A 13,200-nucleotide genomic window follows, 5' to 3' on the forward strand; every position below is an offset into this window, starting at 1 on the left:
CAGTAAAGCGATCACGATACGTGGACATGGATGCTGCCGGGGTTGAGCAGTGATTTGCATCCACAGGGTCACCGGTAATTAATGCACGTGGGTTGAGTGCGGTAGATGTTTGTACTCCTGATTTTTTTTTTATACTTTATTGTCAAAATTTTCAAAAAAATCAATGAAATCAACAAGAACACACCAGCTCAAACAGTGTAAAAATGAAATAATCAAAAGAAAAGAACATTAGAGGGATGCCTATTGTATAAAGTGCTCAAAAATATTAAACATTAAATCGCAAATGAGGTCCATGAGAAATCAGCTGGGGGGGGGGGGGGGGGAATTGTGCATCCGCCCCAGGCCTCGACCAACTAGGCAAGAAATGGATCCCAGATAGCTGAAAATTTTTAATTGAATTGGTTCTCAGGAACCTAAGTTTCTCCATCTGTATGACTGAGATCATATCAGCCATCCATCTCCAAAAGGAAGGGGAAAGGGTGATTTCCATTCCCTCAAGATGAATCTTCTGGCAACAATCATCCCCAGCATCAGAGACCGGTGTATGGCTGTAGAGAAACAAATAGAAGATTGCAAGCAGCCAAAGATGGCGAGCCCAGCTTCCAAGGGGAAGGATCTTTTATAAGCCTTTGAGAACCAGTCAAATATTTTGGACCAAAATCCAGTCAGTAATGGGCAAAACCAAAAGGTGTGTGACAATGTGGCCTCCATCCCTTGGCATCTATCACACATTGGCGAGACAGAAGGGTAAATCCTGTGCAATCTAAATTTAGAGTAGTGGAGACGGTGAACAACTTTAAACTGGATCAGTTGGTGTCTGCTGTTAACAGAGCAAGCCTGTATCAAAGACAAACACTTGTCCCAGGCAACTTCAGATAATTCAATGCTCAACTCCTCCCTCCAGGCGTCTCTAATCTTCACAGTAGACATTACAATGCGATCATCAAACAAACGTACAAACTTAGAAATGAGATGCTTGGAGTCAGGAGGGTTCTTTAAAATATCAAATGACATATGCTTCCCTGGAAGGATTTCAAAATTACAAATCTTCCATCGAATGTAATGTCTAATTTGTAAGTAATGAAAAAAGTGCGAATGAGGCAGCTCAAATTTCTCTTTCAGCAGACTAAATGTTGCAAACCGTCCCTCACCAGTGTATTGTACAACTTCAACATAACATCCCAACTCTACTACTGAATACTTCGATTTATGAAAGAGAATGTGCCATTCGTTTTATGGCCCAACCTACCTGTGACCTTATCTATCTGAAGGAGATTGCTGTTGCATTAAGCAGACAATGCATGCAAATGGATGACTGACAGATGAAATACATAATTCCAAAATCAGAACACAGTATTTAAAATCAATACCCTAAGCCAGAAGAAAATGATATTTACAAATCTGAGTGCTCAAAATTGCAACAGAGCAAAGTAGAGAACACGGTGAAACATTGCAGATCCATTTATCACCGAGAAGAGGGACCGATTCGGACTATCCAAGTGTTGCAGCCAGACAGTCGGAACCAAAAACATAAGGAGAGTCCAACTGCTGTGCCAAGTATTCCGATAATCAGCCCACAGATCAAAACAGCAAGCTGGCTTGTATCCATTTCTTCAGCACTACTTTGCTCTTCTGGTTCTGTGAACAAAGCACATACTCATGTTTTGAACGAGGAACTAGTTTTTAAATCAGTATAAACAAAGATGAAGTACCAAAACTAAATTGTCCTCTTCCCCTTTTCCCTTTCTCGGCTGAATATACTTTCCAATAGCAAAGGAGGTGTTTCAAAAGCTCCAGGTGTCCAAAGTATTCCTAAGATCAGCCCTGGACTGATTTTAGATGGAAAATTATGAGGGGTATAGATAGGTAAACGCAAGCAGGCTTTTTGACTGGGGCTACAACTAGAGGTCATGGATGAAGGGGAAACTACTTTGCTCTGATGACTGTGAGATTGTGGTGCATGCAAGCTCGATTTCAAAGTTTAAGAGAAGTTTGGATAGGTACCGTATATTCCGGTGTATAAGCCAACCCCCCAATTTCAAGGTTAAAAAAGTGACTTTTTCATGTTACCTTTGTAGAGGTTTTTGATTTAACCAGAAACAATCACAAGATCTCACATGCCGGATCCAGACCCTGAAAATTTTGTGAACTAGTACCTGCTAAGAAAACAGGGCTACACATTGTAGCGCGTTATAGGTGAATTCTTAATAAATAAATCAGGGAGAGAAATTTTGGATTAGGTTTCCAATAGAAAAGAATCCTCTGAAATGTAACCCCCATGAAACCATTTGGCACCCATCGCAATCTCAAAACATAACACGGTGGCGGGATCAGTACGTGTACTCAGTATTCAGTTTGCGACCACCATGTATAAAAAATTAAAACAAATGTGATATCATGCTGGCTTCAAGCTGAAGGTTGTTGATTTTGCTAAAGGAATGAATAACTCTGCAGCTGCTAAGAAGTTTAGTGAAAACAAGAAACAAGTGAGAGAGTGGAGAAAGGCAGAGGACACGCTGAGGGAAATGCCGAAGACAAAATGTGCACACTGCAGGATGCCAGTGGCCAGAACTGAAAGAAAAAGTTTTAGAGTGGGTGAATCACCAGTGATCGTCTGGATACATTGTTACCAGAGAAATGATTCAATTTCAAGCGTTAAAATAGGACAAAAAACACTGTGAGGTCAGCCAAAATTTCAGAGCTACACGAAGTTAGTGCAACCGATTTATGAATAGACGTGATCTTGTGTTGAGACAAAAAACAAAGATTGCTCAGAAAATTCCCACGGGGGGTTGTTGATTACATTCAAGAACACTGCTGGATGGACGAAGTGGGTTGCTTGAAGTGGATTAAAGAGGTGTGGCGGACATTGCAGTCATCCCCAGTGGTTTTATGTTGGTGCTTCAGCCTCTAGATGTGATTTTAAACAAACCAAAGAATTCATGTGTTGACAGTGGAACCAATTTGACTCAAAAACAGCCAATAAATACGACCTGTCTTCCATGTGTTCGCACCTTCTGTTTAAACCGACCCCCTAATTTTAGGACCAAAATTAGGGCCAACTACACCAGAATTTATGGTATGTGGATGTAGGGGTTTGGAGGGTTATGGTCGAGGGGAGTAGGCATCTTAAATAGTTTGGCACGGACTAGGTGGGGCAAAGGTCCTACTTCTGTACTGAACTTTTCTATGACTTTATGACTAAATAGCTATCAACAAAGGAAAGCACAGTAGTGCACAGGTTAGCACAATACTTTACAGTACCAGTAACCACGTTCAATTCCTGCAGCTGTTTGTAAGTCGTTTGTATGTTCTCCTTATGACTGAACGGGTTTCCACCAGGTGCTCTGGTTTCCTCACACAGTTCAATGGCGTACCAGTTGGTGGGTTAATTGGTCATTGTAAATTGTCCTGTGATTAGGCTAGTGTTAAAATTGGGGGTTGCTGGGTGGTGCAGATGGAAGGGTATATTCTGCGCTGTATCACTAAAAAATTTAATATTGGCAGTATGGTTGATCAACGTAAAACCAAAATAGTCTCATTGCATCCTCACATTCCACTGGGAATTGCTGGATACTGAGTGTAAACAGGAACATGAGCTGGTTTTCCTTTCGCTGACCTAACAGAACAACAAGAGGGTTAAAACCAATCTCATCCAAGGTGGAGTGCTTCAGCCTTACCCCTCATTAGTGAATCTATGGACAGGCTCCAGATTGGATTGAAGTGGTACAAGGTGCAGCCAGGCTAGCTGAAATATGCTAGGGGTTCCTTATATTTGCTAAGTTCCTGATCTCAACAACACTTCCACGGGAAAATACTGTCAGTCAGCACTGCCGGCAATGAGATGGATTTCAGAGATTAGCTTTATTTGCTATGTGTACATTGAAAGATCAAAACACGTCGAGAAATGCATCAAATCATAACAGTGAGGATTGTGCTGAGGACAGCTCGCAAATGCCACCACACTTCTGGTGCCAACATAGCAACCCACAACTCACTAACCTTAACCCATACATCTTTGAAACATGGAAGGAAAGCGGTGTGCCTGGACAAACCCTATGCGGTCACAGACAGAACATACAAAATCCTTACAGTCAGCAGTCGGAATCAAACCTCAATCTTAAAGTTAGTGCTGTAAACCACTGCACTAACTGCCATGCTACTCTGCTGCCCTGTATCATTTACCTCAGAGTATTTTCAAAGTTCAAAACGTAACTTTAGTATCAAAGTACCCATCGTTTTCCTGTAGACGTACTCAATAAATCTATAGAATAATAGCCATAACATTCTCTTACCCCAGTAAATTACTCTTTCCTCTTTGCTGATGGTATGGAGCACTCTACAAGAGTATATGTCACCGTCTGCTGGCTGGATGTATGTGTAGTGGAGCACCTGAAATCGCCAATCTTTGCCAAATGAGAGGTGTGAGGAGTTAACTTCGCCACTGACAGGCTGCTCGTTCTTCTGTAATGTTACGATCACGGCCGGTGGGAAAAAGCCGCTGACGAAACAGGTCAAAGTGTTTACCTCTCCGATGACAGCTGGTTTCTCTGAGTACAGAAAGAGCTCACCGATTTCTAATTTAACAAATTAAATATTTTTTTTTGTCAGTTCTAGATGAGAATTATCTATTAATTCGTATCAGTCGTAGATGCAAAGTTTAAAAGTTCAAAGTAAAATTATTATCTATGTACATATATACAACCCTGAGATTTGATTTTTTGTGGGCATGCTTGGTAAATCCAATAAACATAAATGAATCAATGGAAGATTGCACCCAACAGGGTAGACTAACAAATTGCCTGTAAAACACAGCAAACTGTGCAAATACAGAAGGAAAAAAATATCAAAAAAGTAATAAACAATAAATAGGGAGAACATGAGATGACGAGTCCTGGAAAGTGAATCCATAGGTGTGGGAACATTTCAGTGATGGGGCAAGTGAAACTATTACAACTGATTCAAGAGCCTGATGAACAACTGTTCCTGAATAAGGTGGTGTCAGCCCTGAGGCTCCTGTACCTTTTCCTGATAGCAGCAGCAAGAAGAGTGCATGATCTGCTGTTCTCCAAGATTGACAACTCACTGCCGGCAACACAACCATAGTGGGAAGATAGCCAGCCCAGTCCATGTAATTTCATTTAGCAATGCCAATGATATAAAAATTACTTTTGAAGTTCAGTGTTACTGCAGAGAAATAATGCAGCCAGAAACATTTTGCTGCAGGCAGGTGAAGTGGGTTCCTGCTGATCTGAGATTGGACCCACTTAGACAATCAATGTTCACATCAGTCATCTGATGGAAGCATGGGAAAGGAACCAACTGCCAGTGTGATCCTGATACAACAAAGGATTAATTATTCCAGTGTGCCACAGTGCCAGACAATTTTGTACACACTCTTAACTCAAAGATCCCAATAAAATATTCGGTCAAATGATTGTTAAGAAGGCATTGTAATATGTTGGCCATTGTTAGTTGAGGGTTTGAGTTCAAGAGTTGCGAGATAATGCTGAGACCACACTTGTTTGTGTTCAATTCTAGTCGCTTCATTATAGCAAGAAAGCAGAGCTTTAGAGAGGATGCAGAGGAGATTTACAGGATGGTGTCTGGATTAGAAAACATCTCTTACGAGGATAGGTTGAGTGGGCTAGGGCTTAAAGCTTCAGAGAGGAGTACAAGATAATAAGAGGCATAGACAGAGTGGACAGCCAAAGACTTTTTCCCAGGGTGGAAATGGTTAATACAACAGGGCATAACTTTGAGGTGTTTGTTGGAAAGTACAGGGTGGAGGAGGGGTATTGTCGGATGGAGAGTTTTGAGTTCAAGAGCTGGGTGGTAATGTTGCAGCTCTGCAAAACTCTGGTTAGTGGGAGTGTGCAACGCCCTGCCAGGGGTGGTGGTGGAGGTAGATAAATTAGGGACATTTAAGAAACTCTTAGAGAGGCATACAGATGAAAGGAAATTTGAGGACTGTGCAGGTAAAAGGGTTAGATGGATCTTGGTGTAGTTTGAAAGCTCATCACAAAGGGCTGTACTGTGCTGTACTCGGATCTAAATCCATACTAAGGACACTTTATTGGGCTGATGGTAGTCAGTACAGTGAGCTGCTCACATTTCTATCTTGACTCACCATTTGGGGATACAGAGTCTATGATTAACACCTTCACCTTATCCATTATTTTCTTTGCCCCTGTAATCACGTCATTCTTAATTTTTGCCAACTGCTTATCAATAATTATACTGAATTGTTTTATGCCAGCCAACTGAGACTGAACTCCCGATAACGTGGTGTCATAGTAACCAATGCTTCTATCCTGAGTCTTCACTTCAGCTCTGACCACTGGTTGGCTGGGTTCATCTGTAGAGAAGAGGTTGACTGCCAATGTGTCTGTCTCTGAAAGGATAAAAAGATCATTGTAAAGAAAAGAATTTTAATCACATTATCAATTTTTGCAACTAATGTTTAAACAACACTCAGTGGCCATATTAGGAATATGTAGCCATTAACATAAATATTTATGCAGGCACAGGCAGCGGACTGGAACCCCGCCACCGCTGCTCCCACGGACCAGCTAGCCAATGACGTGCCTGCGCACAGCAGGATCCCACCAGAGGAATAATGGCCAAAGTGAGGGTTTCCTCATTCCTCTTTGAGATCAGGGGGTGGGTAGGAGGGATAATTTCAGACCCCTTGGCCCCACCCCCAACCCACCTCCACAGCCAAAACTACGGCACCCCCTCCTCGCTCCCCCTATCACAGCAAAGCCCCTAATCATATGACAGCATAAAAGCATGCAAAAATGGTCATGAGGTTCAGTTGGCACACGTCGTAAATGGTGTGGAGTATTCGGGACAGAGGGACCTCAGTTTACAAGGGTTGTACACAGAGTGAACGATGGGGAGCATCAAAGGATAGTGAGACTTCGCTGTACAAGGAAAAAAGACACAATCCATTAGTAGTGGGAAGCCAAGGGACAGGGGGACCTCAATGTACAAGGTTAGGACAAACACTGTTTATTATAGGGCGTGTTGAGGGATAGAGCGATCTCAGTGTACAAGGATGGGATGCACATATTGAATGGTGGGAATTGTCAAGGGTCAGAGGCATCACAGTGTAAAGGGAAAGACACACCATGAGTGGTGGGGAGAGTCAGGATTCAAGCAGACTTCTATGTACAAGGGTAGAATAGACTATGTAAGTGGTGAGGAGTGTCAAGAGACAGAGTGACCTCAGTATTCGAGGGTAGGAAACACATCATGAATGGTGTGGAGAATCAAGGGAAAGAGGGACCTCGGTGTACATGGGTAGGAGACACACAGTGAACACTGGGCAGCATTAAGTTTCAGAGAGTGTTGGCATTACAAGCGGAGCGCACACGCCGTGAATAATGTGGAATATCCAGGGGCAGATGGTGTACAAAGGTAGGGCACACACCGCAAATGGTGTAGGGCATCAAGGAACAGAGGGATCTCACTGTAACAGGGTTGGACACACACAGTTGCAGAGGGAAGTACAGAGGCCTGGATTTTGGGGCTTGTTAATTAGTACCGAGAACATGATGGTGTTGAAATCTGAGCTGTCATCAACAAACAGCAGCTTGATGTAGGTATTGTTGTCCAGGTGCTGCAAGACTGAGTGGAGAGCCACTGAGAATGCATCTACTGTAGACCTATTGTTGCAATATGCAGGAGTTTCAGGCCAACATCCACATCCTTGAAGTAGATGAACTGCAGCAGCAGAACACCATGAACACTCAGTGACCTCCTTATTAGGTGCAGGAGGTACCTAATAAAGTGGCCACTGAGTGCAGAGTGCTTATTGTGCTTCACAGACCCAAACCCTCCCCAGACTTTATCAATGCTGATATTGTCACTCAGCAAGGAAATCGGCTGGATGTTCACATGTGAGAGGGTCTTATAAACTGCACCAATGTAATGTCTGCAAAATGCTGTTTGGTGAAGCTAAGTGATTAAAAGTAAAGAACACAAATTAGTTTTATTTATCACATGTACATTGAAACATTAAAACATACAGAGAAATGCATCGTTTGTGTCAACTACCAACACAGCCGAGGATTGTGCTGGACAGCCACAAGTGTTGCCGTGCTTTGGGCATATGTTCCTGGATCCTGCTTCCTCTTATTCTTGCTACCTTTGAGCTGTTTGATCTGGGTGATCTACGCGATCTGGGTCACTTAGCGGGCTAGCGGCAGGGCACTGAACTGAATACTACTAGACTCCTGATTTGATGTTTGAAATTCTGTGTGTTGTCCACTCACATTTTGCCACTTCTGCTATGTTTTTTCTGCACATTGGATGTTTGATGTTTTCTTGAACAGGTTCCATGTTGTTCCTGTGTCATGGATACAATCTCAGTATTGTATTCTATATATACACCTTGATAATAAATGTACTTTGAATCTTAGAATACTTGCACTATACCGATGTTTTTTTATGATCATGCCTTCTTAGGCTAATGATGATATGCTACTACAGATAGTGAATATTTTTTAATGTGGAGTGGCTCTTGTATATCATTTACCACATGATGGTGACAAGAGTGAGGTCTTGGTCAATGGTGAGGAATTCCAATGCAACTGGTGACCAGACCTTGGGTATGGACATTAAACACAAAAACACATTAACACCTACTCGCACTCAGCGGCCACTTTATTAGCTATCTCCTGTACCTAATAGACAGTGAGTACAATGTTCATGATCTTTTGCTGCTGTAGTTCATCCACTTCAAGGTTCAACATGTTGGGTGTTCAGAGATGCTCTTCTGCACACCACTGTTGGTACACGTGGTTATCTGAGTTAGTCGCCTTCCTGTCAGCTTGAACCAGTCTGGCCAGTCTCCACTGACCTCTCATATCAAATGAAGCTAAAGACTTGAACTCGTGAATGAGGCAAGTGAAAACACAAGGTGTAGATCAATTGCCCATCCATCTTATACAACTCTATCAAGTCATCTGTCATCTTACTTGTCTCAAAAGTGAAAAGTCCTAGCTCGCTCAACCTATTGTCGTAAGGCATAGAAACATAGAAAACCAACAGCATAATGCAGGCCTTTTGGCCGAAAAGCTGTGCTAAACATGTCCTTACCTTAGAACTACTGTCCCTAGGCTTACTATAGCCCTCCCTATTTTCCGAAGATCCATGTATCCATTCAGGAGTCTCTTAAAAGACCCTATCATTTCCACTAAAGACCCTATTGTTTCCATTAAAACACACAATCGTTTCCCATAGTCCCCCACTACCACAAATTATGTAGTCGAGTATCCTGCATTTGGGGATATCACAGGCAACAGCATACTCGAAGTGCAATGAGATAGCTTCGTCCTGGAACCTAGGCCCTTTTGATCACCAACAGTTCCCTGCCAGGTAAGTGTGGCATGCTCTCAAATTTTTGTAAAGTTCCTCTGCACCCCTGCTAAAGCTTCCACATCCTTCCTAGAATAAGGCAACCAGAACTGAACACAATACTTCAAGTGTGATCCAACCAGTGTTTCCTGAGGAAATTCACATCTAGAGTGCACGGCTTCAAATTAAGCTATTGCTCATTTAGAATGGAGATGAGGAAATCTTTTCAAGAATATTGGAAGTTTCTGTACTCCAGAAAGCTAAGGAGCTGGGGCCATTGAATATAATTAAGATAAAGGTAGATGTTTGCTCTACAAGGAGTCATGAGTTATAGAGCACAGGCAGGAAAGCGAGAATAAAATCATTTGTCAAATAAACTTTTCTCGGGTTTCAAACTAGGTACAGGTACCAATTATAACCCAGCTTGAAGCCAGTGAAAAATTTATTCCTCATATATGCCAGGAAAGCACTATATCCTTTTTGAAAATGATTTGTTTTGGATGTTGATCATGAGATAAATATTGGCCCCAGGCTATTGAGAAAAATTCCCTGCTCTTTATGTAGTGTGTCTTATGACTCACCAATCTATATACATAAGGTTCATCCATCATCATCGATGAAGACCTCAATACCATTAGTACTTTTTACAAGGTCAAGTTACTAGCTCTCCGCGAGAGTGTGCAAGGGAGCTGGCCGGATTCAAACTCAGAACCTCTTGCCCTGAAGTCCAGGGCTGATGCCACTACACCACCAGCCAGCTTATTGCTGGTGTCAAGCACTTGATTTGGATTTAAGTAAGGGAGAGTTGTGCAGCGTCAGCCTCACTCTCTCTTCTCAATTCCCATCTGGATCCAGTGGCAAGACAAGAGTCAAGACAGCTGAAGATGGGACTAGGTGCGGTGGATGACCAGAGAATCTGCTGTGTCTTGTCGTGCTCTACACGTTCCGCGACGCTTGCAGAGACCACCTTCTTGACCGCTGGACCTTCCATTGATCTCGTCCGCTCAATCCGCCAGACACTGTCTTCACATGCTGGGATAGACAACTCCCTGTCTCACTGAGGGGTTAAGACCCGTCGGCTACCCTCACCTGGTTTAGCTGGCTTGTCGAGGCCATTACCTGGGGTGTGACATCTATTGCATGAGAACAGCTACGGGGAGCCACAGGTGACAGCTGAGTGCCAGGTGGGGAGCAAAGGTTGTCAAACCGTCCTGAAAAGGATGCAACATGTTCCCCCACTAGAGGTGCTACCTCTCCTTGACACCCCATCTATATGCATGCACAAAGCACAAACACGATTTTACTCTGTGATAAGCTTCAACCTTGTGTTGGTGGCAAAATCCCACTCAACAGTTACACAACAACATTTCAACCAATCCATACACAATGGAAACAAGAGGGCATAGATTTCAACGGAAAGGAATAAGTTATAAAGGGGATCTGAGGGGATACGCTTTTTTTTATTACATAAAGAATGGTTGATATCTGGAATGAGCTGCCAGCGGAGGCTGTGGCACAATCACTATGTTTAAAAGATATTGCAACAGACACGTAAAGGGGCAAAGTGTATAAGTATATTCAAAGTACATGTATCATCAGGATATGGTCCTAATGTTGTGCAAGGGGTGGTGGGATTAGCATACGTGGGCAAAAACGTCAGCAAACACATGTGGTGGGCAAAAGGGTTGTACTAGTTGTACAAGTCTATAACACTACAACAACCCCCATCCAGTCTGTACGTGGCAAGCACCCATGCAACACGGGCAAGGCACAATCAAACAAATTCCCTTTCAATCCATAGCACAGCCCCCACGCAACAAGTGCAGGGCAAGATCCCACAACACAACTCCTCCCTCCCCATCCCTGCATGCCCACAGCAAGATCCCACCAACCATGTGCACGGAACAGTAAATCACAGTACCAGCCCTTCGGTCCACATTGTTGTGCTAACCCTTTGATCCACCCCAGAAGCCATCTAACCCTTCCCTCACACACAAGCCTCCATTTTTCTATCACTCATGTACCTATCTAAGAGTCTCTTAAATGCCCTTAATAACAACCCTAGCTGTGCACCTGAATATAGTACCTCTGACCCATACCTTCCTCTAAACACCTTAAAAGTTATGCCCCCTCATGTTAGCCATTGCCACCCTGGGACAAAGTCTTCCACCGTCCACTCCATCCGTGTCTCTTATCATCTTGTACACCTTTATCAAATCACCTCTCATCCTCCTTCACTTCAAAGAGAAAAGCCCTAACTTGCTCCTGAATGAGACACGCTCTCTAATCCCGGTAAATCTCCTCTTCTCTTATCTAAAGCTTCCACGTCCCAATTTAAATATCCTATATTAAACTTGGTTCTGATCCTTCCCAGAAGGAATACAATACAGTATTCCAAGTGTGCTGGAACCAGGTAGTTTAACACCAAGCCAGCAAGACCTGAAGTAGTACGTGCTTTGCAAGATCCGAACGCTACCGCCCTCCCCACCCCAAGACACGGTTGGTGACCCCAGCGACGCCGACTCAGCAAGATCCCACCCTCAGCAGCAGGTTGACCGGGCGGCGATCGCAGCGACAGGAATCGACTCACCGGCCACCGAGTAGGCAGACCCCGAACAGGGGACGAGGAGCAGGAGGAGCGCCCAAGCAGCGGGATAACGACCCATGGCTGAGACCGTCCCGAAAGCAAAAAGAGCGGCGGCAGCAGGAGGAGACGCTGCCAACATTCAACCAGCCCACCGACCTCACTCTCCTCCTCCTCCTCCTCCACCCAACCCAAACCTGGTTTCGCTTTTCCTCCGGCGGGAGCGCGAGCCGCCGGTGATTGCGCGCGCCCGGGGAGCGCGAGCGGCCGGCCGTCGGTGATTGCGCGCACCCGGGGAGCGCGAGCCGCCGGTGATTGCGCGCACCCGGGGAGCGCGAGCGGCCGGCCGTCGGTGATTGCGCGCGCCAGGAGGAGGAGGTGGGGGGGCGGTGTCGGGGTGGGAAACCGCGGGAGCCAATCAGCGGCGCCTGGCTGGATCGGGGGCGGGGCCAGGGGCTGGACAGGTGCGGTAACGCGCACAGGACGCTCGGTCAGGCAGTATCCGTGGAAACGAGCCGTCAACGTTTCGGACCGAAACCCTTCGTCAGGGCTGAAGAGAGAGGGGAGGCTGGTAGGTGCCAGGTGAAAAACCAAACATAGGGGAAGCAGGGAGGGGATAGGCCCGAGAGGTGAAGAAGGAATGTAAGGGGAAAGCACTATGGATAGTAGTAGAAGGCAGAATCATGAGAGAGGTGATAGACAGCTGGCAGAGTGAAACTGAGATGGGGGAGGGGAGAGGGAGGGAGGGAGGAGGGGAGAGGGAGGGAGGGAGGGAGGAGGGGAGAGGGAGGGAATTACCAGAAGTTGGAGAATTCGATGTTCATACCAAGGGGCTGGAGACTATCCAGACGGTATATGAGGTGTTGCTCCTCCAATCTGAGTCTGGCCTCATCATGGCAATAGAGGAGGCCGTGTATGGGCACATCCGAATGAGAATGTGAAGCAGAGTTGAGGTGGGTGGCAACCGGGAGATCCTGTCTGTTGTGGCGGAAGGAGCGGAGGTGCTCGACGAAGCGGTCCCCCAATCTGCGTTGGGTCTCGCCGAAGTGGAGGAGGCCACACTGGGAGCATCAGATGCAATAGATGACCCCAACAGACTCACGTGAAGTGTTGTCTCACCTGGTAGGACTGTTTGGGGCCCCAAATGGTGGTAAGAGAGGAGGTGTAGGGACAGCTTTAGCACTTACACTTGCAGGGATAAGTGGGATCTGAAATCTGTGGGAAGGGACGTGTGGACCAGGCAGTCACGGAGG

The 13,200-nt window shown here is 45.0% G+C and overlaps 1 protein-coding gene and 1 pseudogene across 1 annotated transcript; both read right to left on the reverse strand.

Annotated features, from left to right (window-relative positions):
- Positions 1-106: 106 nt before the first annotated feature.
- On the reverse strand, positions 107-12,218 carry LOC132380653 (HLA class II histocompatibility antigen, DQ alpha 2 chain-like). The gene is made up of 4 exons (XM_059949610.1): positions 11,954-12,218; positions 6,131-6,394; positions 4,296-4,577; positions 107-1,638 (listed from the first exon to the last, which is right to left on the reverse strand). Exons 1-4 carry the CDS (start codon positions 12,087-12,089, stop codon positions 1,466-1,468), a joined length of 855 nt encoding a protein of 284 aa, XP_059805593.1. The 5' UTR covers positions 12,090-12,218; the 3' UTR covers positions 107-1,465.
- On the reverse strand, positions 9,246-9,392 carry LOC132380788 (U1 spliceosomal RNA; annotated as a pseudogene).
- Positions 12,219-13,200: the final 982 nt, after the last annotated feature.

The sequence above is a fragment of the Hypanus sabinus genome, chromosome 24, assembly GCF_030144855.1.
Source record: "Hypanus sabinus isolate sHypSab1 chromosome 24, sHypSab1.hap1, whole genome shotgun sequence".
NCBI lineage: Eukaryota > Metazoa > Chordata > Chondrichthyes > Myliobatiformes > Dasyatidae > Hypanus > Hypanus sabinus.

Excerpts from the sequence above, each read along its gene's own strand:
- LOC132380653 (XM_059949610.1), bottom strand. The coding sequence starts at position 12,089 with ATGTTGGCAGCGTCTCCTCCTGCTGCCGCCGCTCTTTTTGCTTTCGGG. Across the intron at positions 4,578-6,130 it reads AGACTCTGTATCCCCAAATG|AAATCGGTGAGCTCTTTCTG; the intron begins GTGAGTCAAGAT and ends TTGTTAAATTAG. Across the intron at positions 1,639-4,295 it reads GGAAAGAGTAATTTACTGGG|AACCAGAAGAGCAAAGTAGT; the intron begins GTAAGAGAATGT and ends CTTTGTTCACAG.